At 39.8% G+C, this 27,610-nt stretch overlaps 1 protein-coding gene across 1 annotated transcript; it reads left to right on the plus strand.

Moving 5' to 3' along the window:
- Window positions 1-633: 633 nt before the first annotated feature.
- Window positions 634-17,297, plus strand: LOC118820090 (protein-glutamine gamma-glutamyltransferase 2-like). Its single transcript, XM_036588219.1, has 13 exons — window positions 634-711; window positions 2,962-3,132; window positions 5,342-5,584; window positions 6,318-6,436; window positions 7,467-7,595; window positions 9,171-9,351; window positions 11,229-11,367; window positions 11,478-11,587; window positions 12,420-12,662; window positions 12,956-13,240; window positions 14,710-14,873; window positions 16,415-16,548; window positions 16,849-17,297. Exons 1-13 carry the CDS (start codon window positions 684-686, stop codon window positions 17,003-17,005), a joined length of 2,103 nt encoding a protein of 700 aa, XP_036444112.1. The 5' UTR covers window positions 634-683; the 3' UTR covers window positions 17,006-17,297.
- Window positions 17,298-27,610: the final 10,313 nt, after the last annotated feature.

The following is a 27,610-nucleotide window of genomic DNA, read 5'->3' on the forward strand; positions in this document are numbered from 1 at the left end:
TCTTTCAGTAAAACACAGAAAACGTGGAGAGACTCTTTCAGTTATTCTGCTTCTAAACTGTGGAGCTCAGTTCAGCTTTTATTAGACAGTCGAGCTCAGAGCTCACTTTTAATAAACATCTGAAAATGCAGTTCTTTAACTCAGCGCTTTATTTAAACTCTACACAGAAAGGACCCTGGTTGCCCGGCTGGGAAATTGAACCCAGGCCCTTCTTGCTGTGACGCCACCATGCTGTCCCAATAAAGAACACCATTCCAAATGACTGCTCAAGTTTCAGTTAATGTTAAATGTTTTTCTGTGTGATCTGAATTTGTCATCAACATTTTTATGTAAAAGATGATGACGCCCATTATGTGTTGTCTCCTGTCACCTGTTCAGCTGTCGCTATTTTGTGGTTCCACTGAATAATTGAGAAATGATAAAGATCCATGCAAAGTGAAAATGGATGTGCATCACACCCAGAAAGTGCATCACACCCAGAATTCCTGAGACTTCAATCTTTTCACATGTATACATTTTAGAGTACAGATAAATGAAGAGATAATCATTTGCTGATTAAGGGTGTGTTCATAACAGTTTGTTGATGATTAAAAGGGCAGGCGCAACATTTAAAAGCAACCTCCACTTCTAATTCTCCATCAAAACACACCAGACTCCTGAGAAGAGGTTTCAACTGCTAAAAAATGTCTGGCCGGTCCAATTACGAGCTGAGTAAGTGAACTATACTATACTATATGATAGCATTTACTTTTATGATATGGTAAGTACCTTGTATTTAATACATACAACTAATTTTCTAGTGCATACTTGGCAAGTACATAGTAAGTACAGCTGTACATACCCGGCGTGTACTCAGAATATTGTGGTAAGTATGTAGCATTTATAAGTAATGAATACTTGGTACATACTTTGCAAGTTTAATACATAACTACAGTAACTAATGTGAGAAATATGAGGAAAATATTTCAGCTAAGGGATACTTGCCATTAACATGTAACTACCAAACCGTTTCAAGAAATACAGTAAAAGTTTGTCCCCCAGGTCAAAATTCCTGTTACTATGTATAGTTAAGTGAATAGATGATGAACTGATCTCCAAAAGGCAAATTTTTTTAGATGAAGCATTCTTTGCAACATTTAATGCAAAATTAGTTTTGTACAATTTTAGATTGGGGGAAAAAAGAAAAGGAGCACCATGCAAAGGTTTAGGCACCCCAAGAAAGTTGAGCTCTCAAACTTTTGCCAAGGTCTCAGACTTTAATTAGCTTGGTAGGGCTGTGGCTCGTTCACTTTCATCAATAGGAAAGCATTATACACACTCTGACTCCTTAAACCTCCCAACAGTCAACAGACATGGGCTCATCTAAGCAGCTCTCTACCACTCTGGAAAATAAAATAATTGAATAATAGCTGTCAAAGTCGTTGCTTAGCAACGGCATCTCAGCGGAGTGATAGTGTTTGTGAAAAACCCGTGATGTTACGGTGAAATAACAGCACGGTTAGAACGCCTCTCTACCAATCAGCTTGTGCGGCCAGAACTAACTGTTGTATAAAGGAATATAACAAATGATTAAGCTCCAAAAGGCACAAAGCAGAGTTCAGTAATGATTCAAACACAGAGTTTAGAACAGAATCTAATAAGCAAACATGCACAGAGCTACAGCTCCCATCTGTGCCCAGTTCAAACACTTCCTGAATCTGTAGAGTCGCCCTTTTCATTCCATCTTATCACGAGATCATACGAGACTCACATCCGGAGTTATGAGCCTATGAAGAGGGGCTGAGAGTTTACAGCTGCTGAAGCTGCTGCAGAGGTTTTGGAAAGTAGTGATGAAGATAACAGAGCATTTAGATATGAAACATGAGGATCATGTTATATGAAGAGACTTTAAAGGAGAGTTTAAGAAGAGATGAACAAATCGAGAGTGAATGACCTCAGATCACAGAGGGTTAAGATACATCACTGGCCAGTTAGCTTCTGTAGCAGGTCTCACTATTCTGCATTTTTCTATGTTGAGGTTTTGCTCTTGTCCTATTGGATTCTTCACTGTGTTGTAGATATTCTTCAAAGCAAGTCTGTCTCTCTGTGTGTGACTGTAGATGTGTGTGGATTTGTTTTTTTGTGTAAGTTAACCACTGTTATCTAAAAAGTTTGGTATGTTGTTCACTATGCTGTCTGTGGGTCAAATCTGAACTCTAGAGTGCAGTTAGTTGTGCATTGTAGTTCACTGCTTTACTAAATTACATTTTCATTTTTGCTTTAATTCTCTGTGTGTTTTTGCTTCATTCATCCGTATTTCACACTATAACCTAGGCACCACTAACCACTGCTGTGCTTTCACCTAGATCAGATCTATAACATTATGTATGGCTATGTAAACATTATATATGGTTATAAACACTATGTATTGTGATGCTTTGCAAGAAAACAATGCTGTGTAATTACACTGTATTTTACTGTCGTTTCCATTAAACTTGCCAGCATGTGCCTGGTACTATGGCAAATTTCTGCATATGATTACAATAAGAGGATAGCTACTTTGTAATTACCATGTACAAATTAATCCTTTATTTTACAGCCTGGTTAACATAATATTATTACAGCATTACAGAGAAATTACCAGTAAACTTGCCAAGTAATATCAAAAGCTGAAATATACCTGATAAGTATTGTTGTATATACCTGATACTTTTCAAGTTGTTACTAAGTGTGAGCAAAGTATGTACCAGAAAATTACTTGTAAGTACTTCATATTTACCTATTAAATACTAGTTACTTACTGTACTGTGAAATAAAGCGCTACTGCTTATGCTATAAAAGCATATCCTATTTTTTAACATTCTCAACAGGGATGTCTTTTGAGACCATGTTGTTTGTACATTTTCAGATTTTTGTGAAAAGTTTTAATATTAATTAAAACGATTACATCCTTCAAACCTGCCACTCCTTCTCCACTCACAGATGTGCACAAGGTGCAGCTCCACTGTACGGCTAACAACAAAGAGCACCACACTGATGACATTGCTGTGAACCGGCTGATAGTGCGGAGGGGGCAGCCCTTCCAGCTGACCTTCCATGCAGAACAACCCTTCCGACCAAGGCAGGACTTCTTCCAACTTATTGTGCAGACAGGTACGGCACTTTATGGCCAAATATTCATTCACAGGCTAGTACATTTGCATTGACTATGGCCTTTAGTTCAGTCTCCATCCAGGGCTTGTATTCAGGAGCACTGACCTAGGATCTGTTCCTGATAGTAACATCATCATGAATAAGGCTTGAGCATAGATATACATAGCTACATGCCCTGTGGTCTGTTGTTCTCTATCTGAGGTGATACATCTGCACATCTGGAGAAGTCAAGATCCGCTTGTGAACAAATTCACTTATATTGAGAGACGATGAGTCTCAGGATTAATTCGGCCATAACTTCCTTATTACTCAACCGATTTTCACCAAATTTGTTTTGTGATTTGATCGTGCTAATTAGTCCTCTGTACCAGCAGGAGATTATCCAGTCTGCACCTGATGTTAAAAACCGAGTTTAGCGTGAAAAACATAAACACACATATCAGTAAATTCATCAGTGTGGGAATCACTTCTAATATTAATACACATAAAAAATAAAATAAACCCCCAAAACACAGTAAGGCTTCCTATTCGCCAGCTTCTTGTTTGACTTTTCCTGTTCCACCTCAAATGGTGCAACAGTCACTTTCTGGTGCCTGAAGCCGCTCCGTTTAAGGTGGAACGGGAAAATTTGAATGTGAAGCTGGCAAATAAGAAGCCAGCTTCAGGTTGGTGTAAGAAGGTGCTAACGTTAATCTATTATGAATATCTACATGGATTAAGGAATGCTGTAACTTACCTACAAAGCATTAACCATCACTGTAAATAAATAAATACTACATAAAGTTAAGATCCCCTGAATAGACTATTAAATGAAATAAGGTTCTCTGTGCATCACCAACTACACGGCCATATTTACACATAAACATCACACAAACATGAGTGTGGATCACTGTGTTCCCTCCATTATATATAATCCCATTCCCCCTTCTGAGTGCAATATTCTTGAAATAGTATGATTCTGGACAGTATCTTTCTAAACTGCCGGTCTGCAATGGTACTGAATGCAGTCCAGCAGCGATTTTCACTGCCCCAAAATGGCAGTGCCATTGACCCCTGGCTGGACCCAATGTGGCATCTAGGTATGTATATCTATGGGATTGAGTATGTGATGTAATGGTGCAGTGTCTTATGAGTGATCCGCCATTGTAGCAGGGTTAGTCAGGCCAGGCTTGTTCTGAATGAAAGCTCTTGAATGAATCTTCCTTTCCTACCGGTTTTCCTTGATTTTGGCTGATCTTTAGCTCCTGACTCACTAAATACATTAGCAGAGTTCACTAGCCTCTGTATATACAAACGTATCGGATAAAATATCAGGGCAAAATCAAGGAAAGCAGATATAAAAGAGTTTTATTTGAGTGTATATATAGCTCTAGCACATAGGAAGCACCGCAGTGAGAGTATCCCTGTAAACATCAGTTTAATTTATTCTCCAATCTTATAGATTTTGTGGAATAAAACTTGAAACATCATTTTATAGATTCATTATGTTCTGGTGTCAGCTAATTATCTCTTCACATGCTTGCTTTTTTCCAGCTAAAATGTATGCTGTGACTGGGCTAGTAACATTAACAGACAATTAGTCTCTGTCTGTTTCTCTTAAAGGCCTTAGATTGACAGCCCTTTCAGTCTAAACCTCAAGCCAAGTGTGATCTCTTTTTAGTTGGGTTTAATATAGTACAGCACAGCAAGCGGTGTTTGCTAAATTGCTAGTGTTGTATGCCAGTGGCTGAGTGAAATTTGAATAGCTGAGTGAAATCTAGTAAATAGAAGTTGAATCAGAGATTGTATGAATCCTCTATGGCTAAATCTGTCAGCAGCTGAGTGGAATATCCACTGTACATGACCTGTGGGTAACTTGAGAATTCCGAGTTGCTCAATAGAACAGGTACTTAAACACACTAGCTGAGAAAAGAGTCTGTGAATGAAAGCAGCAGTAAAGTAAGCACATCCAGACAGGGATGTTGTTAGGCATTCCTATAGAATTGTTTAAGATGTTTATTTGATTCACGTTTTAGCATGACAAGCCTGAGAAACCACAAAAGCAGCAAAACCTTTGAGCTCTCACAGTGTGTAAGATCGTAGATCAGCACCCCTACTCTTAGAAGCTTTATGAATACAAGCTCTGGAGTACCACTAACCTGAAAGCATTTTCCCTGCTCTTTACGTCACTGCTGGCTGTGTCTTCAGCTTGTTCTCTGTCATATTTAAGGTCCAAATGCATCTGAAGCGAAGGGCACACGGTCGACATTTGGCCTTCAAGCCCGCTGTGGCTTAGGCAAGTCATGGAGCATGGAGCTGAGCAACAGCACAGACACAAGCTTTACAATGACTATCTACTCTCCACCTGATGCCTGCATTGGACTCTACAAGCTTTCTATGTTGACTGGAACTACCAGCACTACAGAAACCTCAATAGGAACACTGACTGTTCTGTTCAATCCCTGGTGTAAAGGTACATGAATGGAATGTACTATTAGTTTGATTTCTGCTTTTCTTTTAGTACATATTTGTGCCTGGTTTAAAAGTTATATAGGGTAACTATATAATAGTAATATGCCCTGCTGGAGCTGCGTTTGTATGCAAGTTTTGCAGCGCCACAGAATTACATCCTCACCTGACCTGTTGTGTCATATACTACAGTCATTTACGCTTACCAAATAATTGGTGCATTCTGTTGCTTTTAAATTATTATTATCATTATTATTATAAATGAGTGTAAATCATAGCAATATCAGCAATTGATACATTCACAATAACTATTTCATTGCTGAACAAAATTTGACCTTTCAAGTGTTTGTTTTACTGCCATTTGTTTTGAACTAAAGGAAATTCATTCAGACAAAGTGACAACGATCTTAATTTAATAATAAATTTTTTTATTAATAACAATTTCTGAGACAAATTGAAGATTCACCATATCAGCTTCTTACCCCAGATAGGGGGCTCCTTGCCCTGATAGTTGGGCAATAGGCCCCCTTTTTAAAGATTTCTGCTGTTCCAGTTTATTTGCCCTAAATGTGTGGTTATTTATGCATCATCATCATCATCATCATCATCATCCTGTACTTAATAAACTCAGGCACAGATCTGGTTTAGCTTTACAGTAAATGGACACTGTTCTTAATGGGGGAGGCATTTCTCCTGGCCCTCTGCAGTCTGAATCTGTGTGTAAATCTCTGTGCTAGATGACTCGGTGTACCTGCCTAAGAAGGAAGAAAGACAAGAGTATGTAATGAATGAACAGGGTCTGCTTTATAGAGGAAACTGCGATTTTATTGAAGCTATGACCTGGGACTTTGGACAGGTAAGCTCATTTAGCATATCCAAAAGATTTGGGATACTTTGCTTTCCTTTGAAACTTTCTGAGTAATGTTTGATTTTCACTCCGTTACTTTCCACTAAAATGACTGAAAAGTAGTACTATTGTCAGATGTTCCTTCAGTGTTGAGTTTTCCCGAAAAGCAAAATCTTCTATTTAAGATGTTAATGCTATTGGAAACCAAGAAAAACATAAAAATATTTATTTTCTCAATATTTTTACAAAATTAGTTCACCCAATATTTGGACAAGCAGCAGTCATAGATAAATACATATGCATAGGCCTACATGTTTTCACAAAAGGGAAGCATTAAGGCAGAATATAAATTAAATAAAACACTGAGCATGAAGCAAACAAAGAAACACATGAGAAACAATTACATACAGAAAAGCGGAGTAACACACCCTGAAGCTGACACAGCACAGCAAAACGAGACCAGATCAAGGACAAAGACAAAATCAGAAACAGATGGGAAACATTAGCTGAGGTAACTTAGCACTAGCATATGTTTGTTTATCTAAAAGACTCTCTGTGTACATTTTAAGCCACTTGTTATCCACTGTGGCTTTCTGTGGTCTCAATATGGTGGTATTGGCAAAATGCTGAGTGGCAGGATCTTGTTGCACTGATAAATATTGATGTACCATTGCTGTGCCGGTGTGCATAGCTCCATTAAAAACTATGGTTTCAAATTTTTGGTGGCAGGGCCTTACGGGTGTACATCCCAAGCAAAGATCCAGAACATCATAATGTGTAACTTGCATTATGATTCAGTGCCATATACTGTTTACTGAAGGAGCCTAGTTGGTATATCAACATCTTATGTAGTCAACAACTGAATGTCGAATCAAATAAAGTACAATTCAGTCATATTTCAACAATATTTATTGTCAGTTTTCTCTTCTTAGAGAACGTCATGTGAAATAACCTCCCTCTGACTCACTTTCATTAAGCCCACTCAATATAAAGGTGCTACAAAATATCACTTACTGTGTAAATTTTACTTGTTTTTCAGTTCGAAGATGATATAATTGACGTTTGCCTGAAGCTCCTGGATGTGAACCAGCATTGTTTAAGGAATGCAATAGAAGATTTTTCTGCACGCTGCAGTCCCATCTATGTTGGGCGGGTGGTGAGTGCCATGGTAGGTACCAAAAGTTTTACATCCATGTCACCACAACTAATGCCTATAAGAGGGTTGACATATGAATATTAAGAATAGTATGTAAAAGCATAACATATTATAACATACCATATTAATATTTAAGCCAAACTAAAAGCAAAATTGACCTTGGTCATATTAAGCATGATTCGTCATGTCATTCAAAAGGCAAGATTCCTGTTTTCCCAACAATCAGCAGCTACAGGCTCCTCTAAGGAGCTGCCTAGCACTCTGAAGAATTGATGCAAACAAGACAGAAAAAGACTATTAAAAGGTAACAAAGCATTTTAGGTAGCCGTTTCCTCAGTTCACTCAAGTTGAAGAAAAGAAAACCTTCAGAGAGAACTGCTTGTAGGATTGCTAGAAAGGCAAAGCAAAACCCCCACCTGACTGCAAAAGACCTTCAGGAAGATTTAGCAGACTCTGGAGTGGTAGTGCACTTGCCTACTGTCCAGCGTCACCTGCACAAGTATGACCTTTTGTGCATCCTCACCACAAATTCAGGGTCAGAAGTTTACAAAGGAACATCTAAACATCCTGTTCCATTTGGAAACAAATTCTGTGGACTGAAGAAGCTACTTTTTGGCCACAATAAGCAAAGCTGTGTTTCGAGAAAAAAGAGTGCAGAATTTCGTGAAAAGAACTACTTGTCCAACTGGGAGTGAATTGATCATGCCTTAGGTTTTTGTTGCAGCCAGTGGGATGGGAAAAATTTCACTGGAAGATGAAAGAATGGATTCAACTGAAAAACAGAAAATTCCAAAAGCAAACATCACAACTTCTGTAAAATAGCTAAAGAAGAAAAGAGGATGGCTTCTACAAAAAGACAATGATCCTAAACACACATCAAAATCCACAAAGCACTATCTCAAAAGGCGCAAGCTGAAAGTTTACCATGACCCTCACAGTCCCCCCTACCTAAACATCATCAAACATCTGTGGATAGATCTCAAAGGAGCAGTGAATGCAAGATGGCCCAAGAATCGTACAGAACTAGAAGGCTTTTACAAAGAAGAATGGGTGAAAAGCCCCCAAACAAGATTAGAAAGACTATTAGCTGGCAACAAAAAGTGTTTACAAGCTGGGATACTTGCTAAAGGAGGTGTTAGTAAGAACTGACAAAACTTTTGCTTCAGGCCCTTTACCTTTTTTGTAAGACATGGAAACTGTAAAAGATGGAAAGAAAAAGTAGTCTTGCTGAAAATATTAAAGAAATGCATCATCGACAAGTTTATGCCTTTTGGAAATCAGGTTATTTTTTACTCACAGTAGCAGAAATTTTGACCAGGGGTGCCCAAACATTTGAATGCTACTGTATGTCACTTTGCTTTTTTTGTGTTAACAGCCTGTGCGAATGTGAGAGTTCTCCTCTATGTTATATAGGCTATGCACATGTTGTTAGTATTTTCCACCATTATGATAAATACTTTGGCTCTATGTGGATTTTGCACTATTACACCAAATCTTTGTGCAATAACAAACAACCTTGATTCAATAACTATAAATCGACTTCTGCTTCTGCTGTTACTCCCTTATTTTCTCACATCTATCCTACAGATAAATAAAGATGATGCTGACGACGGTGTGTTATGGGGAAGATGGGACGACTCATACAGTGATGGAGTCAACCCAGTGTTCTGGAGCAGCAGCGTGGACATCTTAAGGCACTGGTTTAAAAATGAATGCCGTCCAGTGAAATATGGACAGTGCTGGGTGTTTGCTGCTGTTATGTGTACAGGTAAAACATGTTCACAGATTCTGTTCCAAAATTAATGCATTTTTACACTACATGGACATCCCTGCCAATTATTGGGTTTGGCTGTTTTACACTTACCCAAAATCAAACATACAGACATGTAGTCTCCACAAACACTGACAGTAGAATGGAGCTCAGTCACTTTCAATGTGCCACTCCCATAGGATGCCAGTTTTCCAACTAGTCAGTTTGTTAAAATTCTACCGTGCAAGAGCTGCCCCTGATTTTATTGTGAAAGGAGCAACAACAACTCAGCCGTGTAGAAGTAGTTGTAACCTGGTGTTAACTGATGTACTGTAGGACACACTGGGTTTAGCAGATGCAGAAGAATCTGAATTTTATGAATATAAGAGAACGCTACCTACCTGAAGACATAGTGTCAACTACAAAGTTTGGTGGAGCAGAAATAACAGTCAGGGCTGTTTTTCATGGATTGGGCTGGGGTCCTTAATTCTGGTGAGGGGAATCTTAATACTACACCATACATTGACATTTTAAGGAATTGTGTCCTTCCAACTTTGGGGCTACAGTTTGGGGAAGATCCTTCAGTGCCCAACCTCACTAATGCCCTTAACAACAGAAGTGAATTCCAAATTGGTAGGCCAATTTGGGGGCCCAGTGTGTGCCCAGAAAACATTACCCACAGCCTTACACCACCACCACCAGCTTGAGCTGTTTATACAATGCAAGTTGGCTTCTTGGATTCATGCTGTTTATGCCAAATTCTGACGCCTACCATCTGAATGTTGCAGCAGAAATCGAGATTCATCAGACCACGTGGTGTTTTTCCAGTCCTGTTTTAGAGAGCCTGGGCCCACCATAGCCTACTCTTGCTTGACAGGATTGGAACTTGATGTGGTCTTCTGCTGTTGTAGCCCATCTACCTGAAGGTTCAATGTGTTGTGTGTTCAGATGTTTTAAAGAGTGGCTATTCGAGTTACTGTAGCCTTTCTGTCAGCTTGAATAAGTCTAGCTATTCTCCTCTGACCTCTCTCATCCTGAAGCTCTTGTCTGCTTGATTTTATGAATTGCTCTGTTGAATAACTGCATGCATTGGCAGGTGTACATGTTTTCCTAATAAACTGGTTTTTAAGTGTATGCTCCCTGACTGAATAAAGTAGGATGTCACAGGCCCACAGTGATTGTTTACAGTGGTCCATAATCCATAGTCCTTATGTAGTTATTGTTGTAAGTTTACATTAGTAAGTGCTAGTAAGTGGTTGTTGCATGTTAACTAAAAATGATCATGGAATCATGTGAGGCCGCTGCTACAGTCAAGCACAAAATTGTGTAAGTTGAAGGGGTAGGTATGGATTGATCATAAATAATTGTCCAGGACTGTAGCTTAGACAAGATGGACCGGCCAGCACAAGCAGTGCATTTGAGCTGCGAACAGCGAAGAGGCAATGATTCAGGCCTTTAATCTGAGTTTTCCAATTCTCCAATAACCAATGTATCCAACAACCAATATTATACTTGATAACACTTTATTTGGAGTGGCCCTTTGTAGATGATTAATAAACTCTTGACAGATTAGCAGTTATGCATCAACAATATATCAGTGAAGTAGCAGCAGTGAAGCATCTGAATACACTGAAGTAAATATCTTGAACATGTTTTGTTAATACATTACTTACATTAAGTAGATGTATTGTTAATATGTTACTTGCATTACGCGAAACCTAACTTTACCAACCTTACCCAAAACCTAACCTTAACCCTGGCCCTAATCCTAACCCTGACCTTAACCTAAACCTAAACCGAGAACCTAACCCTAACAGAGGCCCTGATCCTAACCCTAACCTTAACCTCAATCCAAAACCTATAAAGTGTCACCATATACTTTTGTGCCTTTTCAGTGCTGAGGTGTTTAGGCATTCCATGCCGTGTTGTCACCAACTTTGAGTCAGCTCATGACACTAACAGCAACCTCCTTATTGATGAGTACAGAGATGTCTATGGACTACTGACCAAGGAGGATGGGAAAGACAGCATATGGTGAGTCTGCTTTATGCAGAGCTCTATAATGCAAAAAGAAGCAAATATTAGTTCAAGCTTCTTTCATTATCACATTTTGCCATTCTATTTATACTCATGTTTCTATGCAGGAACTTCCATGTCTGGGTGGAGGCTTGGATGAAGCGCCCTGATATCTCTGACAGTGGCTTCTATGATGGTTGGCAGGTGCTGGACCCAACTCCACAGGAGATGAGTGAAGGTATAGTTCACTTTAAGTATGCAAACTATTATAAAACCTTATAAAACTAAAACATTTTGCCTCTGTCAACAACACAAAGCCATAGTTTAGTGAATATCAGCAACTGATTATGGAAACCACATGTGAAAGTCTGTCTTTGAACTGCTAGTAACATATGTGGGGCGTTCTGTTCAGGGCGGCTCTGGGCCGAGTTTATTAAGTCTCTCGACGTAAACAGTCAACAAAAGAAATAAATAATTCCTCAATGTATGGCATATAGTCTCTTTAAAGGCATCTAAAGAGTGTTCCCTCTCTCTCTTTACTGTCATGAGGAGTGGCGGTTCAGCTCAGGGGCAAGTCGACCCAGGGAATAAGGCAGGTTTAGTCCCCTGTAAAAGTAGAGAGCAAGAGAAGAAAGAAAACAAAAGAGGCGTTTGTTCAGCCACAGCCACCGGAATGGGAGCCACTCACCTGACCGATTCTCTGACGGGCCTTTTTAAAGGGCCGGCACCGTCAAGGTGAACAATCGCAGCTGTTGAAATCAACAGTGGCCAGACGTGCGGTATTTGCCATGTGGCCGCAGGCTGTCCAAAACATGCGGTGCTAAACTTTGACAGCTGCTGTCAGCACCTAGGAGAGCTACCTTTGAACTTGATGGCTCAGAAACATGAGTCCGGCGGGAACCCCAGACCCGCCATTGGCCACACATATTAATGTAAATATATTTTGTGCAGTTTTTTACTTCCAGAGTGGCACAGAAATATTCTTTGTCAAGCACTGACTAAAATGGCAATAACGTATTGAAACTTCAAACTTGATACAAGTATAAATTCAATTCTCTGTTCAAATGCAGGTGTGTTCTGCTGCGGTCCAGCTCCAGTGAAGGCCATCCTGGAGGGTCACACCAATGTGAAGTACGACGTACCTTTCGTGTTTGCGGAGGTCAATGCAGACATTGTGAAATGGATGTTGAGGCCTGATGGCTCCAAGACAAAGATCAGTACAGATACATGGTCTGTTGGACAGTTCATCAGCACCAAGGCTGTGGGAAGTGACATGAGACTGGACATCACTAATCAATACAAATACCTAGAAGGTCAGTCTGTAAAATGTAATAGGATTGCATTGTGGAGATACAGAAGTCATTGTATTTCCAAAACCCAGTGAACCTGGGTGTATGATGGCACTTCCCCCTTTTCTGTGGGATAAAAAATGATCTTCGGTATTGTCCTTGACAAGACAGGTTCTACGACTTCTGACATCTGTTGTTGATAACCTCAAATCCAAATCAATATGTCAGGCAGTATTAACAAGCCTTTGCTTCATTTTCTTTGTATAACTTGACTTTTTACTGTGGAAAAAAAATTATTTCTCACAATATACCTGCAGGCTCCAGGGCAGAGAGAGATAGATTCAATCGTGCCGTGAGAAATTTGTCCGTTTCTGATGACAGTGAAGATGTTCCAGCTTCTCATGATGTGCTAATGACGATTCAGGAGGTGGAAAAGCCAGTAAGTGGTTCAGACATCAAGCTGAGCCTGACTGTGTGCAATAAACGCTCCACACCACAGACTCTCAGTCTCCAGATCAATGCGCAGACCATGAGGTATACTGGCATCCCCACAGGGCACATCTACAAGGAACAGAATGAGGTGCGACTCCAACCTAATGGAGGTATGACAGTAACTTCCCTTACTCCTGCCTGTCAACACAGCATACCATATATGTAAAGTATTCCAAGATTAGGCCTAATCCACTGTTCCCCCTTTGCTGCAGTAACAGCATCTACTCTTCTGGGAAGGCTTTATACTAGATCAGTGGTTCCCAACCCGGTTCTCAGGGCCCCCAAGATGGTCCATATTTTTCCTTTATCCCTATGTGTTGTGAGTTAGGCTGGAGAAAAAAGGTGGACCATCTGGGAGGCCAGACGATCAGGTTGGGAACCTCTGCGCTAGATCAGTGGTCACCAACCCTCCTCCTCGAGATCCACTTTCCTGCAGAGGTTAATTCAGGTGCAGCAGATTGTGGCTGGAACTGGACTCTGCAGGAAGGTAGATCTCCAGGATCCTGCCGACTATGACTTGCTTTTTTGGGGCAGTCATGGGCTGGAGGTTAGGGAACCAGCCTTGTGACCGAAAGGTTGCCGGTTCGATCCTCTCAGCTGACAGTACGTGACTGAAGTGCCCTTGAGCAAGGCACCTAACCCTCAACTGCTCCCCGGACGCTGTGGATAGGGCTGCCCACCGCTCCGGCAAGTGTGCTCACTGCCCCCTAGTGTGAGTGTGTTCACTAGCGTGTATGTGGTGTTTCACTGCACGGATGGGTTAAATGCGGAGATCTAATTCCGATGTGTTCAGACACAGTTGGCTAAAAGGTTCCTTTCATTTCATCATTCATTCAGGGCCAGGGTTGGTACCCACTGTACTAGATATTGGAACACTGCTGTGAGGATTTGATAGAGCATTAGTGAGGTCAGGTATTGATGTTGGATGGTCAGTTGTGGATCACTCCAACTCATCCCAAAGGTACTGGATGGAGCTTTATCACTCCAGAGTGCACAGTTCTGCTGCTCCACAGCCCAATGCTGGGGGGGCTTTATACCCCTCTAGCTGACACTTGGCATTGGGCATGGTGACCTTAGGCTTGTGTGCAGCGGCTCAAGAGTGTCACATCCTATTGGCAACGCTGTCTATGGAGATTTCAGAAGTGTGTGCATTAAAATAAATTCATAAATGTTTTCTGTAAACAATTTGCCATATCTGAATAACAAAAAAGCTTGCAAATTTGACTGTAGAGGGTAGATATGAGGTTCAGTTAATGACATGTATGTAACGTCATGCCATGAAACAAGTCCAGCAAAACATGATGCTACTCCTCTACTACTTCTTTCTTTTGGTCCTTTCATCATGAAATTTACACACAATGTAAAGAACAACACATCACATTATGTCAAAAACTGAAAAACTACAAAAATGGAGATGCGAGGTTTTCTTCTGACAGCAGTGATATATATATATATATATATATATATATGTGTGTGTGTGTGTGTGTGTGTGTATGAAAGAACATATGGTGGCTGTTATTTCATTATTTTTGACTTGCTGAGTCTGTTATCTTTATTGAAACTGCATGTGTGTTTACAGAGCTATTCTTCCTCATCAACATCCCCTTTGAAATTTATGGACCAAAAATGTTGTTCAACAACAGCATTAAAGTCTCAGCAATCGCCAAGAATGAATATGACTCCAAAGTGATCTACATGGCTGAGAAAAATATCGTCCCACAGAGCCCAACTCTTACTCTGACGGTGAGTTTAGTTAACCTGAATTAAACCTGCCATAACTATTGAAAGAGCTGATTCATCTAATGAATAATATCAACACACACAAAAGTAAAATCTTTACACATTTGAATCAGTTTAAGAACCCCTGATTCTGGGTCTGCACAGTCACACTTTTGAAATTTATGTTTGACTTTGATGGCGTAGTCTACTATTATTAAGTTTCATGGCACTGAAATAAATAGAGCTGCTTTACATGTTTAACTGCAACCATAAGCCATTTTAATACATCATTTTATACAGCACTAAATTACAATCACTGTAGCTTCTCCACTGAATAGCCTACCAGACAAACAAAGTTTTTGTGTTTTATTTTTAACCCCTTTAATCATAGCCTTCTTACATACTAAGGCTTATTTAAGCAATAGATCACAAGAGGGAGTGTGTTATCGTGAAATAACATCATGGCTGTGCTTTGATCACCGTAGATCATCACAGCCGTGATGTTATTGGCGATAACACACTCCTCGAGTGTTCTATTGCTTTAATACAACAGTTAAATAAATAAAGTAATAAATTAATAAACTGGGCCGTGAACGCGGCGTTTAATATGTTTTAATGTTCGCAGTTCCTTCACCAAATTACAGTTCCTTAACGAGCAGCTTGTTGCTACGTCAGAGTAACGAGCTCCACCCACTCGCTGCACAGCCGGCAGTTCGTTCTCCAGCTCCTCACACTAAATTCCCAAACTGTCATCACCACTGAGCACCTTTTCAGTCGGCAGTCATGACAGAAGAACAGCTAAACAACCTGGAATCAGCCAGAAATGAACCTAATACCATTCGCCAAACGTGTAGTCTGATCTTCAGAGTCAGACCAAATCGGACTGAACCATAAAACTGCCCCAATATCAAGTTCAGCTCAGTTTTGTCCTTTTTTGCCAGATCAGTATTAATGTTGTTTTGTTCCAGCCAGTCTGTAAAGCATCTTACAGCCCGTTTAGTTTGGCAAATGGTGTTGGGTTCATTTCTGGCTGTTCCAGGTTGTTTAGCTGTTCTTCTGTCTCAGCTGCCGACTGAAAAGCTGCTCAGTGGTGATGACAGTTTGGGAATTTAGTGTCGTCTCATCTTCGGAGTCTGACCAAATCAGCTGTCGGTCAAATGTGATCTTAAAAGTGTCCATTTTCTGTTTGTGGCAAAGTAAGAAGTAGAAACATTCAAATGGCTTGAGCATCTCCTACAGCAATAGTCGTTGCTTAGTAACAGCATCTCAGTGGAGTGATACAGTGTTTGTGAAAAAAACGTGATGTTTTGGAGAAATAACAGCACAGTTAGAACTCTTCTCAACCAATCAGCTTACGTGGCCGGAACTAACCGTTGCATAATATTCAGTATTCACAAAGACTAGCTGAGCTGTTATAAAAGTGTTAGTATAACTTTGGGCCCTGGCTATTAAGGGGTTAATCTCTGGGCCTCTGCTCTTTTGTATAAGTTAACCATGCATTGCACTGTTAAGTAATAAGACATCCATTTAGTAAACAAATGTTCTGTATGTATTCTCTTTATCAGGTGGATGAAACAGCTGTTCAGCTCACTGAGATCATGGCAAAGGTGGTGTTTGAGAATCCTCTGCCTGAAACTTTAAAAAATTGCTCCATCACACTGATGGGGAGCGGTTTGCTGCAGCAGCCAGAGATAATTCGGTGAGATACACACCCTGACCCTTACCCTAAACCTAACCCTAACCTTAAAACATGATTTACATTGTGAGGACTAGCTTGTGGTCACCACAAGGAAGAAAGGTCCTCACAACGTGACTGTATAGGCAGTTTTTGGTCCCCACAATGTGGCATAAACCTAGTATACACACTCACACACAGCAACTGCTCAGACTGTAGTGACTTCTGATATTTTTGATCATGCTTAGACCTGCAAACACTAACCAACCTAAAGCAGTTTGTAGTTGGAAGTTGGAATTAATTGACATTTATTGATTGGAACAGAGCTGCTCTGATTGGCCCAAGAGAAAGGATGCAGATCTCAGTGCGGTTCCGGCCCTACCGCACTGGCCTTAGGAAGCTTGTTGCTGATTTCCAGTGCTCAGCCTTCACCAAAATCAACACCAGCTGCAACGTTGATGTCATACCTTCCTTCATCTGATGACACGGCATGAGGGAGGATGAACAGATGGTTTGACAGCCAAAACAAAATTGTTATCCTGTAATCATTTTGTTCTTTGTTCTTGTTCTTCATTGTACTACACAGTAGAGTCACATTTTTATGGTCACTTCCTACTATTGACAATGCACAAGATGATGGTGCCAGCGTTCTGGTCTGGGGAATGTTTTCGTGGCATTTTTTTTGGGGTCTACTAATCCATGTGGAAGGCACTCTCAATCGATTTGGGTATGAATCCATCCTTGCAGATCTTGTACACCCATACATGCTGATTGTCTTCCCTGGGGCAGATGGGGTCTTCCAGCAAGACAATGCGACATCACACGGCTAGAAATGTCCGACATTGGAGGGAAGAGCATGATCAAGACTTCCACGTTCTACCCTGGCCCCCTAATTCCCCAGACTAGAAAACAAATGAGCATCTATGGGACCACCTTGATCGTTGTGTTTGCTCTATGAATCCTCCTCCACACTCCCTTCAGCAGCTGTGGGATGCACTGCAGTCAGCATGGCTCCAGATACCTGTGACAACCTACCAGGACCTTATTGGGTCACTCCCAGCCCGTCTGGCTGCTGTCCGTGCTGCACACGGCGGTTACTATTAGCTGGTGGTCATAATAATGTGACTCGACTGTGTATATTCCAATTGCCTATTGGCTTATAGCATGCTTAAAATTACTAATTTTCCTGTTTTGCTGCACTAAGTTTTGTGTATTAATCATATTCAATCAAAACTGATAATCTTTTCAACAGCTTGTATACATGGGACGAAGGCTAGGACAGTAGAGGGTGAAAAGTAAAATAACTTGTCTTCTCTTACTGAACTTTTATTAGTTACATTTATTGTTGTTGACTATTTACTAATTGCTTTTCCAACATTATTAGCCTCTTTAAAGCTTAAAGCCTCTTTGACACATTGATTTACTTTATTGAACTGTCACAGAAGTCTATTAGGGCACACAGATACTGGGAAGTTTTTAGAGTGTATCTATTGTATTAATAATGGTCATTTTCTTTGTCATACAACCAAATAAATAAAACAATTATTCACATAAAAGTTGATTTTTTTTTGTGAAATTGATGTAAAACTACTGACATTTGATACAAAATCAGCCAAACTAAACTTCCAAAGCCTTTATTATTCATAACTTGCATTATTCATAACTTGCATTGAATCTTAATAATGTGAAATCACTAATCTTAATAATGGTAATAATTTAGGACTACTTCACTGAACATGCAGACTAAGAACTGGACTTTTTAACCCTAAAGGAGACTGAGGGCTTCACTACAAACACATATTTAGTGGTTATTTTATTTACTGTATGAGCAACATCAATACTAATAACTTCTTGATGTATTAATTAATATTGATTAAAAGACAATCATCACCTCCTGAGCCTGAATATAAAGAATTTTCTATAAGTGCAGTTCTGTTAGCTGGAAGGTCAAAGGCTAACTGGTTGAAAAGGAAAGTCTTGGCTCACCGACTGTTACGTCAGCTTAGCACTGAATACTACAGCAGTGTGCAAAGCATATGACAGTGGCCAGCCCGTTTTTTGGTTCATAATTTCTGGAAAATCAAGAAGATATTTCTGGAGTATAATAAGATTAAAGGTTAGAGGAATTGTTCAGTGAACAATCACATTGACAATTTACCAATTACTTGAGATGTAGTCCATCAGTCAAGACAAGTTTGGTCTCTAAATCCTGCTTCTTTAGTTTAGCTCTGGAGATAGAAGGCTAACAATGCTAACAGACACTAAAAGCCAATTGTCACCCAAATCTTTTTCATAAATAACAAGCCCAAAGTTCCCTCAACTCACTATATCCTGGTTTTATAGCAGGTTGCACAGACTTGTTGATTTCTGTTGTTTGACACACACTAGGGGCAGTGAGCACAGCTGCCCGAAGTGGTGGGCAGCCCTATCCACAACACCCAGGGAGCAGTTGGGGGTTAGGTGCCTTGCTCAAGGGCACTTCAGTCACGTACTGTCAGCTCAGGCGATCAAGCCAGCGACCTTCCGGTCACAAGGCTGGTTCCCTCCAGCCCACGACTGCCCCCCTCAAGCATCCATATACCCGCATGGTCATGTGAAGGGGAGTCAGAATTTGTCACAGTGGCAACAATGTGGATGACTATTCCCTTTTGGTGTTTGTTAGCAATAAATATATATATATATATATATATATGTGTGTGTATATATATCTATATATACATACACTATATATATATAGTCAAAAGGCCTCACACAAAATGGTATTGAACGAAAAAAAGGCATGTTTTGAGGTACATTAGTACACAGACCATCTTCCAAACACTTATTGGAATATATATAGGGTTAGGAGTGTTTATGGGAATTTTTGACCTTCTTCCAGAAGCACACTTGTGTGAGGTCAGACGCTGATGTTGGACGAGAAGGCCTGGCTTGCAGCCTCCAATCTAACTCATCCCAAAGGTGTTCTGTTGGGTTGAGGCCAGTCAAGTTCTTCCACACCAAACTCGCTCATCCATGTCTTTATGGAGCTGCTTTGTGCACTGGTGCGCAGTCATGTTGGAACAGGAAGGGGCCGTCCCCAAACTGTTCCCACAAAGTTGGACACATGAAATTGTCCAACTCCTGAAAAACAACCCCACACCATAATCCCCCCTCCACCGAACTTTACACTTGGCACAATGCAGTCAGACAAGTACCATTCTACTGGCAACTGCCAAACCCAGACTCGTCCATAGGATTGCCAGACAGAGAAGTGTGATTGGTCACTCCAGAGAACACGTCTCCACTGCTCTAGAGTCCAGTGGCGGCGCTTTACACCACTGCATTCGACGCTTTGCATTGCGCTTGGTGATGTAAGGCTTGGATGCAGCTGCGAGAGAAGTTCCTGAGAAAGAAAAATAATTGCTGAAAAAAGAGAAATAAAGTGGACTAAGTGTTGACAGGTGTGTAGGTTAGTTTTTTATCTAAATGTGACCTACAACATGTACACGCAGGCTAGTTATTTTCTTTATTTTTTGTCTTTTTTTCAATTCCTGGACATTGCAGAGATGGCGAGCCTACCCAGGATCAGAGATGTAAAGAGTAGTATTAAGTATTAAGTATTAAGGTAAGTACACTTACTGTAGTGATAGTTACGTAAGACTAATAGTGTGTTCCATTCTGGAGGCATCTGCCTAACTAGTCACTGCCTTCTAAGGCAGCTCTCTTGTTGGGCAGCATTTTAACCGATAAGGAACCTTAGTAGGCATCGCATTGGGACAGACCTTCAGAGCCATCATACGCCAGAACGTTCACTATCTGTTTACTCCCAGTCGCTGGTTAGCTTACACTCACCTCCGACTGTAAAGGTGGATCATCTCAGTGTAAAAGGACGGCTCTGAATCTGCAGCAGCCGTTTTCCTGCACTGACACTGCTGTGGAAATTTGTGTATGAAGAACAGGCTGATGTAAGGAGTCATATCTATCATTATGTACTCAACTCAGCAGCCCAGATAAACACAGATAATCGAGACTATTAGTTTATGAATCATTTCAATTCATTCCGTCCTCATCCACCTTAATGAACCTGCTTTATTTCTAACACACAAAGGATAAACAGTAAAAGGGATTCCACACAATCTGTTAAGCAGCTAATATGCATTTTATTTTATGAATTCTCATCTGATATTTATGAGCTTCTATTCTGAAATTTAGCCGTCAACATTCACTTCACACTTCTGTGACTGTGGTAAGTAAACCAGTACAAGACAAGCGGAGCAGTAAAAATAAGCATCTGTAGTATTTACTTAAAAAAACGTTTTATTTTTGAACTTCTACATAAGTTAAATTATTTTTCATCTGCAAGTCAGCTGCTTTCTGTCATTCAGTGCAGTTTTCTCCCTGTGACCGCTCCTCTTCCTCAGCCCCTCAGACAGCACCTCTCTGCCGCTGTAGCGTTCGTTCCTGAGGACAGAAAAAAATCCCTGAGTACTGATGCTAAACGAAGCTAAACGCTACTAAACAGTAAACAGCCAGTATTTTAAACCGGACTCTCTCGTTTTGAAGAGCCGGCGCGTTTACACAGTTAGCCCGGTAGCTAAGCTAACTAACGCTGCTTTACCAAGCTAACAAGCTACAAACGCAGCCGGTCAACTCACCTTGAACTGCCAGAATTTCACCACAGGAACAATTTCTAGAGACCTACAAACACAAATATGTTCAATACTTTACACAAGTAACTCGCATTTTAAACTCCTCGGCCTGCAAAAAACGGCCGCGTTGTCCGCCATGTTGATCAGACGGGAGCGATGGAACTCTCGGCCGGTGAACAGTGTTGTGGGATTGCCTTCGCTGAGAAGGATACATGCGATGTTGCCTTCATGATTTGGTCAAAATAAGGCACCTTAGAAGGCAGCTGCCTCATGCTGCCTTCTGAATGGGACAGCCTTTGTCTCGGGAGCACGCAAATGCTGCCTTAGAATGCTGCCTACTTAGACAGCTGCCTCCCGATTGGAACGCATATGTTGATGATGATTTTCAGTAGTGTTTTTTCTGTATCTGCCATCTGAAAATATTCCTGATTTGATTGGGTTGTATCTTTGGAAATAGCCTGTACAGTAATTGGTAAAAAAAAAACCAAAGCAAAACTTTTATATTACTACTAAAGATGAATGTTTTGAGTTCTGAAACTGATCCCAGTATATTCTGTAAGTGTACAGTAAAGGAACGGTTCTGCCAAAAATCAGATTCACAGAGTTTTCCACTTACCTCAGATGTACTCGATCATCCAACAAGTTTACTGTCGAAAATTTAGTTGAGCTGACTTTTTCCCACATCATATAGGCATCTAGAGATTATGATGAGCAACATCATGTTTACAGTTTCTGCTGTTTCTATTCATGAACATATCTTAAGTTCACTTAAATAGATTCAGCAGAAATTGTGATAATACATAATGTCTATATTCCTGAGTGATGTGCATGTGCACAAAAGGTAGTCAATTCACTACAATACCTGTTGTCTAAAATGGCTGCCCATAGCATAAAAATAAAAAGTAACTTTCTAATGAGACTAGAGCTGGGAGGCTCTACGATACCTCCACACTACACACCATCATAATTTGCACTGTGATATCACCAGTGGTGGACAGTAACTAAGTAAATGTAATTCGTTACTGTACTTATGTAGTTTTTGTGTATCTGCACTTTACTGACGTTTTTCCATTTTGGTGACTTTTTTCTTTCACTCCACTACATTTCAAAGTCAAATATCTCACTTTTTACTCCACTACATTATGAGAAATCTGTCGCTCCTTTTGGTTTATGTGTGTATAAAAAGTTAACGTCAAAAACGAAAGAAGCACGAAGCAAAAACACCAATCAGGGCACAGCGGTCACTTTGTTTTGAGCTTGTTTTGACCTGTTGGTCATACCGACCCAGTGCAAGCATACGGTTCAACATCAGTGCAGCAGCGTAAAATTTTGGGAGAGTCTATTCAACATAAATGACAAACTAACCTAACTATGTGTAAACAGACCACAATATAGAAATATGTGTGGTACATTGGTTGAATGCCAAACTGTTAAACAGTAGTTAAAAACAAAGACCCCCAATATATAAAAAAAAGAAGAAGGGAGTATCATTTTCATTAGATTGTCCATCCACCCAGCTGTACGTTTAATGTAGTCTGCTGCATTTCAACTCAGCCAGCAGGGGGCGCTAGCTGTGCTGTATACTGTGGTGAATCTGCCTGATAAATGCACGTAAAGAACAGTCAGTAGCAGACAGCACTCATATGAGAGCACAGCGCAGCTATCTCCGATTAAAACCTGAATTTTTATATACTTTCAGGTGAGCTAACTGTAAAACTAAAAGCAGCAGACCTAAAACATGTAAACATACCCGTTAAATCTCAGTTTTGGCAAGTAATATGTAATATTTGTGGGTTTATTACGTGCAGCACATTGTACCTCTGCTCTCTAAAATGGCGCTCCTTTAGCTATTGTCACTAGCCATCTCGGCTAACGCAGCTCATGAAAGGCAAACATAGAAGCCTTCACTTTTGTTTTATACTGTTTATTGACAGATTATATGGTCAGAAAGTATACAAAGAAGGTGTGTTGTCTTTCGCCAATGCTGTAAAAAAGGGTTGAGGCAGTGTGTTTTGTGTTGGACTAATATTAAACTAGACAGCAGGGCAGCCATTTTAGATACTAGAGCAGCTATACAAGCGTTGGGTTATTGACCATGTAGGGATGTTGATATTACGATAGAAACATGGCGCAATATGAATGACAGAGGGAGCGTTTGAAAATGAATTAGTTCGGCATTCTGTTAGGCTATGTTGTTTGTTTTCCTTAGATATAGCCTACACTAAATGTAATATGTTTTGGTTCATTTATTTCAGTTCATAACAATAGTACTCAGCTTAGCTTACAAAGAGATGGATTGATGTTTTGATTAAGAAATATGTTCATATGAAAAGGAAAAAAAAACGTTACATAGTTTGTCAAAAGAAAACCCAGACTTATTTTGAGTGTGTATTAGAACACTGTTAAACACAAGTACTGTAAGTTGTGAACATTTGTTGGTATTATGAATATCTGCCTGATAAATGCACGTAAAGAACAGTCAGTAGCAGACAGCAGTCATATGAGAGCACAGCACAGCTATCTCCGATAAAACCTGCATTTTCATATACTTTCAGACTGCCCCCCCTTCAATAAATATGTTACCGCTGATTGGACCTGGTGTCTGATTCAATGCCTGTAACATATGTACACATATGTAGTTGTGACTGACGTGTCTTTTTTCTGAATCTATACAAACACTATTTCATTTTATAGTAAATTAGTTTTGTCTAGTTTATGTTTATGAACAGAGACCTACAGATGCATACAGACTCATTTGTGAACCTGTGTTTAAATCAAGTTTTTATTAAAATTAAACTTGCAACCAAGTTGAATTAATTAATATTTTAGTACTTTTACTTTCGATACTTTTGAAGGCAAATACTTTTGTACTTTTATTCAAGTGAAGGTCTAAAGGGAGGAACTTCTACTTTTACTGGAGTAATATTTTACCTTGGGTATCTCTACTTTAACTCAAGTACATGATTTGTGTGCTTCGTCCACCACTGTGATATCACTCAGCCACAGTGCATGGTTAGACCATTAGTTCACAGTAAGTCATACTGTCTTAAACCACATCAGCAAGACCTTGATGAAGAGATGGATGTGTTTTGTGCAGGTTTGGGTAACCAGTTTAAAAACGATTCTAGCTGTTCTTGGCAACGCTGGCCTCGTAGCTCCAGCGCTAAACTACAGAAGCACTTGACTGATCGACTACATCTAATGTAAGTGGAAAATTATGTAGATTTGATGTTTTGAAGAACCATTCATAAGGTTTCACTATGCTGTCCATTTATACCAGATTTAAAAATATACATTTTCTCAATTAAAATGTTAAATTCTGGATTTGTGAGTAATAATGAAGTCCTGTTTAACAGTAATAATCAGAGAATTCTGATTATTGTCCACAAGGGGGAGCCATAAGTACACAAGTTGCTGACCAAAATACAATCATATGCATATCACTTAAGTCCTGTATTTATTTAAAAATAGTACAAAGGCAATATAATCAGATGTTGAAAATGAGAAATTTGTTGTTTTTTGATTTAAATTCATTTAAATTTGGTGCCAGTAAAACCTATCAGAAAGTTGAGATAGAGGCAAAAAAGACTGGTAAAGTTGTGTAATGCTAAAAAAACCTTGTGGAATATCTCACAACAATTAGGTTTAATGGCATGAATTGAGTATAAAAAAGAGCATCCCAGAGAGGCGGAGTCTTTCAGAAGTAACTCTGTGAAACACTGCATGGGCAAATAGTGCAACGATTCAAGACTAACGTTTTTCAACATAGCAAAGAACTTGGAGATATCATCATGTGCCGTACATGTCATCATTAAAAGATTCAGAGAATCCAGAGGAATCTCGATATGCAACATCCAAAGAAGAAAGAAGAACAAAGAAGAAACTATAAATAAACAGGAGACAGAAACGCTGCTGCCTTCTCTGGGCCCAAGCTCATTTTTACGATGGACTGCAGTGAAGTTGAAAAGTGCCCTGTGGTCTAACAAATCAAAATTTAGAATTTTTGAAAATCATGGATGCTGCGTCCTCCGGGCTAAAGATGATTTGTTATCAGCACACAGTTCAAAAGCCAGCATCTGGTGTGGGGGTTCATTAGTGCACATAGCACCGAATGATATATACAGGTTTTGGAGCAACATATGCTGCCATACAGACATTCTCCTTTTCAGGGAAGGCCTTGCTTATTTCAGCAAGATAATGTCAAACTACATTCAGCACATACTACAATAGCATGGTTCTATTGTAAAAGAGTCTGGGTGCTATACTGGCCTGTCTGCAGTCCAGTTCTGTGACTCATTGAAAATATTTGGCACATTATGAAACAAAAAATACAAAAAAAAAGGTGGAAAACATTTCACTTATAAAACTTCAACATTTGGTTTCCTCAGTAGCTGAACTGAGTGTTGATAAGGTGATGCAACACAGTGGCAATTTCAAACTCTTTTGATATGTGTTACTGGCATCAAATTTAAAATGGGCATATATTGGGCAACAAATGGGCAACATTTGATATGATGTCTTTGTATTGTTTTCCATTACATACAGGATGTACATGATTAGCACATTGTTGCATTCTGTTTTTATGTACCTTTTGCACAGCATCCCAACTTTTATGGAAACAAGGTTATGAATATTCCTATTTTTGACCTGTAACAATACGTTTTAAGCGTTTATACATACATTTTTGCAGTGATGCCCTCAGCAGAGATGAGACTTACAGCTTTTAAAGCTGTTCTGTTTATCAGACATGGACACAGCACAGTCTGACAGGATTTCAGCTCAGCTAGACGGCCATGATGTGGAAGTAAGTTCACATCTTGTAAAATCTTTGTTTAGTGATGTGCTTTCCGAGTTATTTTAGCTGCTTTACTGAACATGCAACCAAGTTTATGCAACATATGCACTGCAGTATAAGTGAGAAAACTTACATAGGCGAACATAAATTTTGTTCAGTACTGATGGCTTGGTGTACGTTTATGGGTCCTTAAAATAACAACAGTTCAAAGTGAGGCGTATTGTTTTCTGGGAGGAAGAGGAAGCAGTGGAAAGTTAAAGTGCATTTAGGCAGAAGAGTTTAGTTTCAGTAGCTGGAATGAACGGCCCTCCTCTCCACACAATGCACTGATGTCGTGCTCTTGAGTGTGTGTAGATTCTGGTCTTACCTAAGAACAAATCCCACATAAGAGACACTGGTGAATGTCAGAGTCTTTATGAAAACTGCGTAAGTGGGTTTAAGAAAAGAAATTTCTTTTTAAGAACGGTTGGTGAACGAGGCCCATTGTGAGAGAACCCCATGCTGTTTATCAGAGCAACACCCAGTTCCAGTTTCAGCAAGCTGCTTTCACACCACTCCCAGTATGAGCAGCGTTCGTGGTTGAGCATAAAAGTGGGTAGCACTCTCTGATAATACTAGCCTTTCGGGTAGCCACAGGAGCTACCAGACACGCCTGCTGCTCCCGTACTGCACTGAGACTCTGCAGAAGTGTATTTGAACATTGCATGACCGTGCACGTTTGCTTTCACACTGAATGTGGAAAATTCACAGCTGCACTTTCAAACACGTATTCAATGGGATACGTTTTCAAATGGAGTCAACTGCAGCAGATGCACAAGGTCATGTAAAGCAGGTGAAGCTATGACTATTATTAAATGGTTTGAGTCTGTGCAGCAGCAGCAGCACCACCAGGAAGGTCAGTTCACACAGGTGTGGTTTACACAGCATTGTACAGCAGGAAGCCCCACGGTGGTCAAACAATCAAGGAACAAGATCAGACCACACAGGATGGGCAGTGCCTGTTGTGAAAGCAACACTCATTCACACAGGATGGTGTTTTCACATCTCACAGTGAAAGCAGCGTTTTACAGTAGAAATAAATGGAGCTCATTATGCTGGTAGTGAACTATGCTGCTGACTCAGCTGCCTAAAAACCAGAGAAACGGACCTTAAACAGAAGTGAGGACCCTGTTGGGGTTCATCCTAAAGTTAGGACAGGATTTAGGAGGTTTAGTCTAGTTAGGATGTTTGTGTGATGCTGTTTTCTTATCTGGAGTTCATGATGAGATTATGAAGTTAGGAACTGTTATTCTCTAACAGCTACTGTCCTAAATTCAGTCCGTATTGACGTTGTCATGGTGACTAAACAGATAGGATTTCAGAGTTATGATGTTTCTATAATACCACCCGAGGAAATTACACAGATCTGCACATTCTTAATGAGGGTTAAGGTTTAGGGATGCTCCTGTGCCATTTTAATAGTTTTTATGATAAGAAAAATAATACATAAGCATTTTTGAATGTTTTAATTTAACACAGATTATTTTTTTGTTTTAAATTATGACTTTAGTGGTACTTTTGCAAAATGAACACATCTAGGCAGAGCTATATATATGAAAATATTGCACAAAAATATGACATTTTGGTATAGTAAGTACAAGTTATTTCAATATACAGTATACTG

This window comes from Colossoma macropomum, unplaced genomic scaffold (genome assembly GCF_904425465.1).
Source record: "Colossoma macropomum unplaced genomic scaffold, Colossoma_macropomum, whole genome shotgun sequence".
Taxonomy (NCBI): Eukaryota; Metazoa; Chordata; class Actinopteri; order Characiformes; family Serrasalmidae; genus Colossoma; species Colossoma macropomum.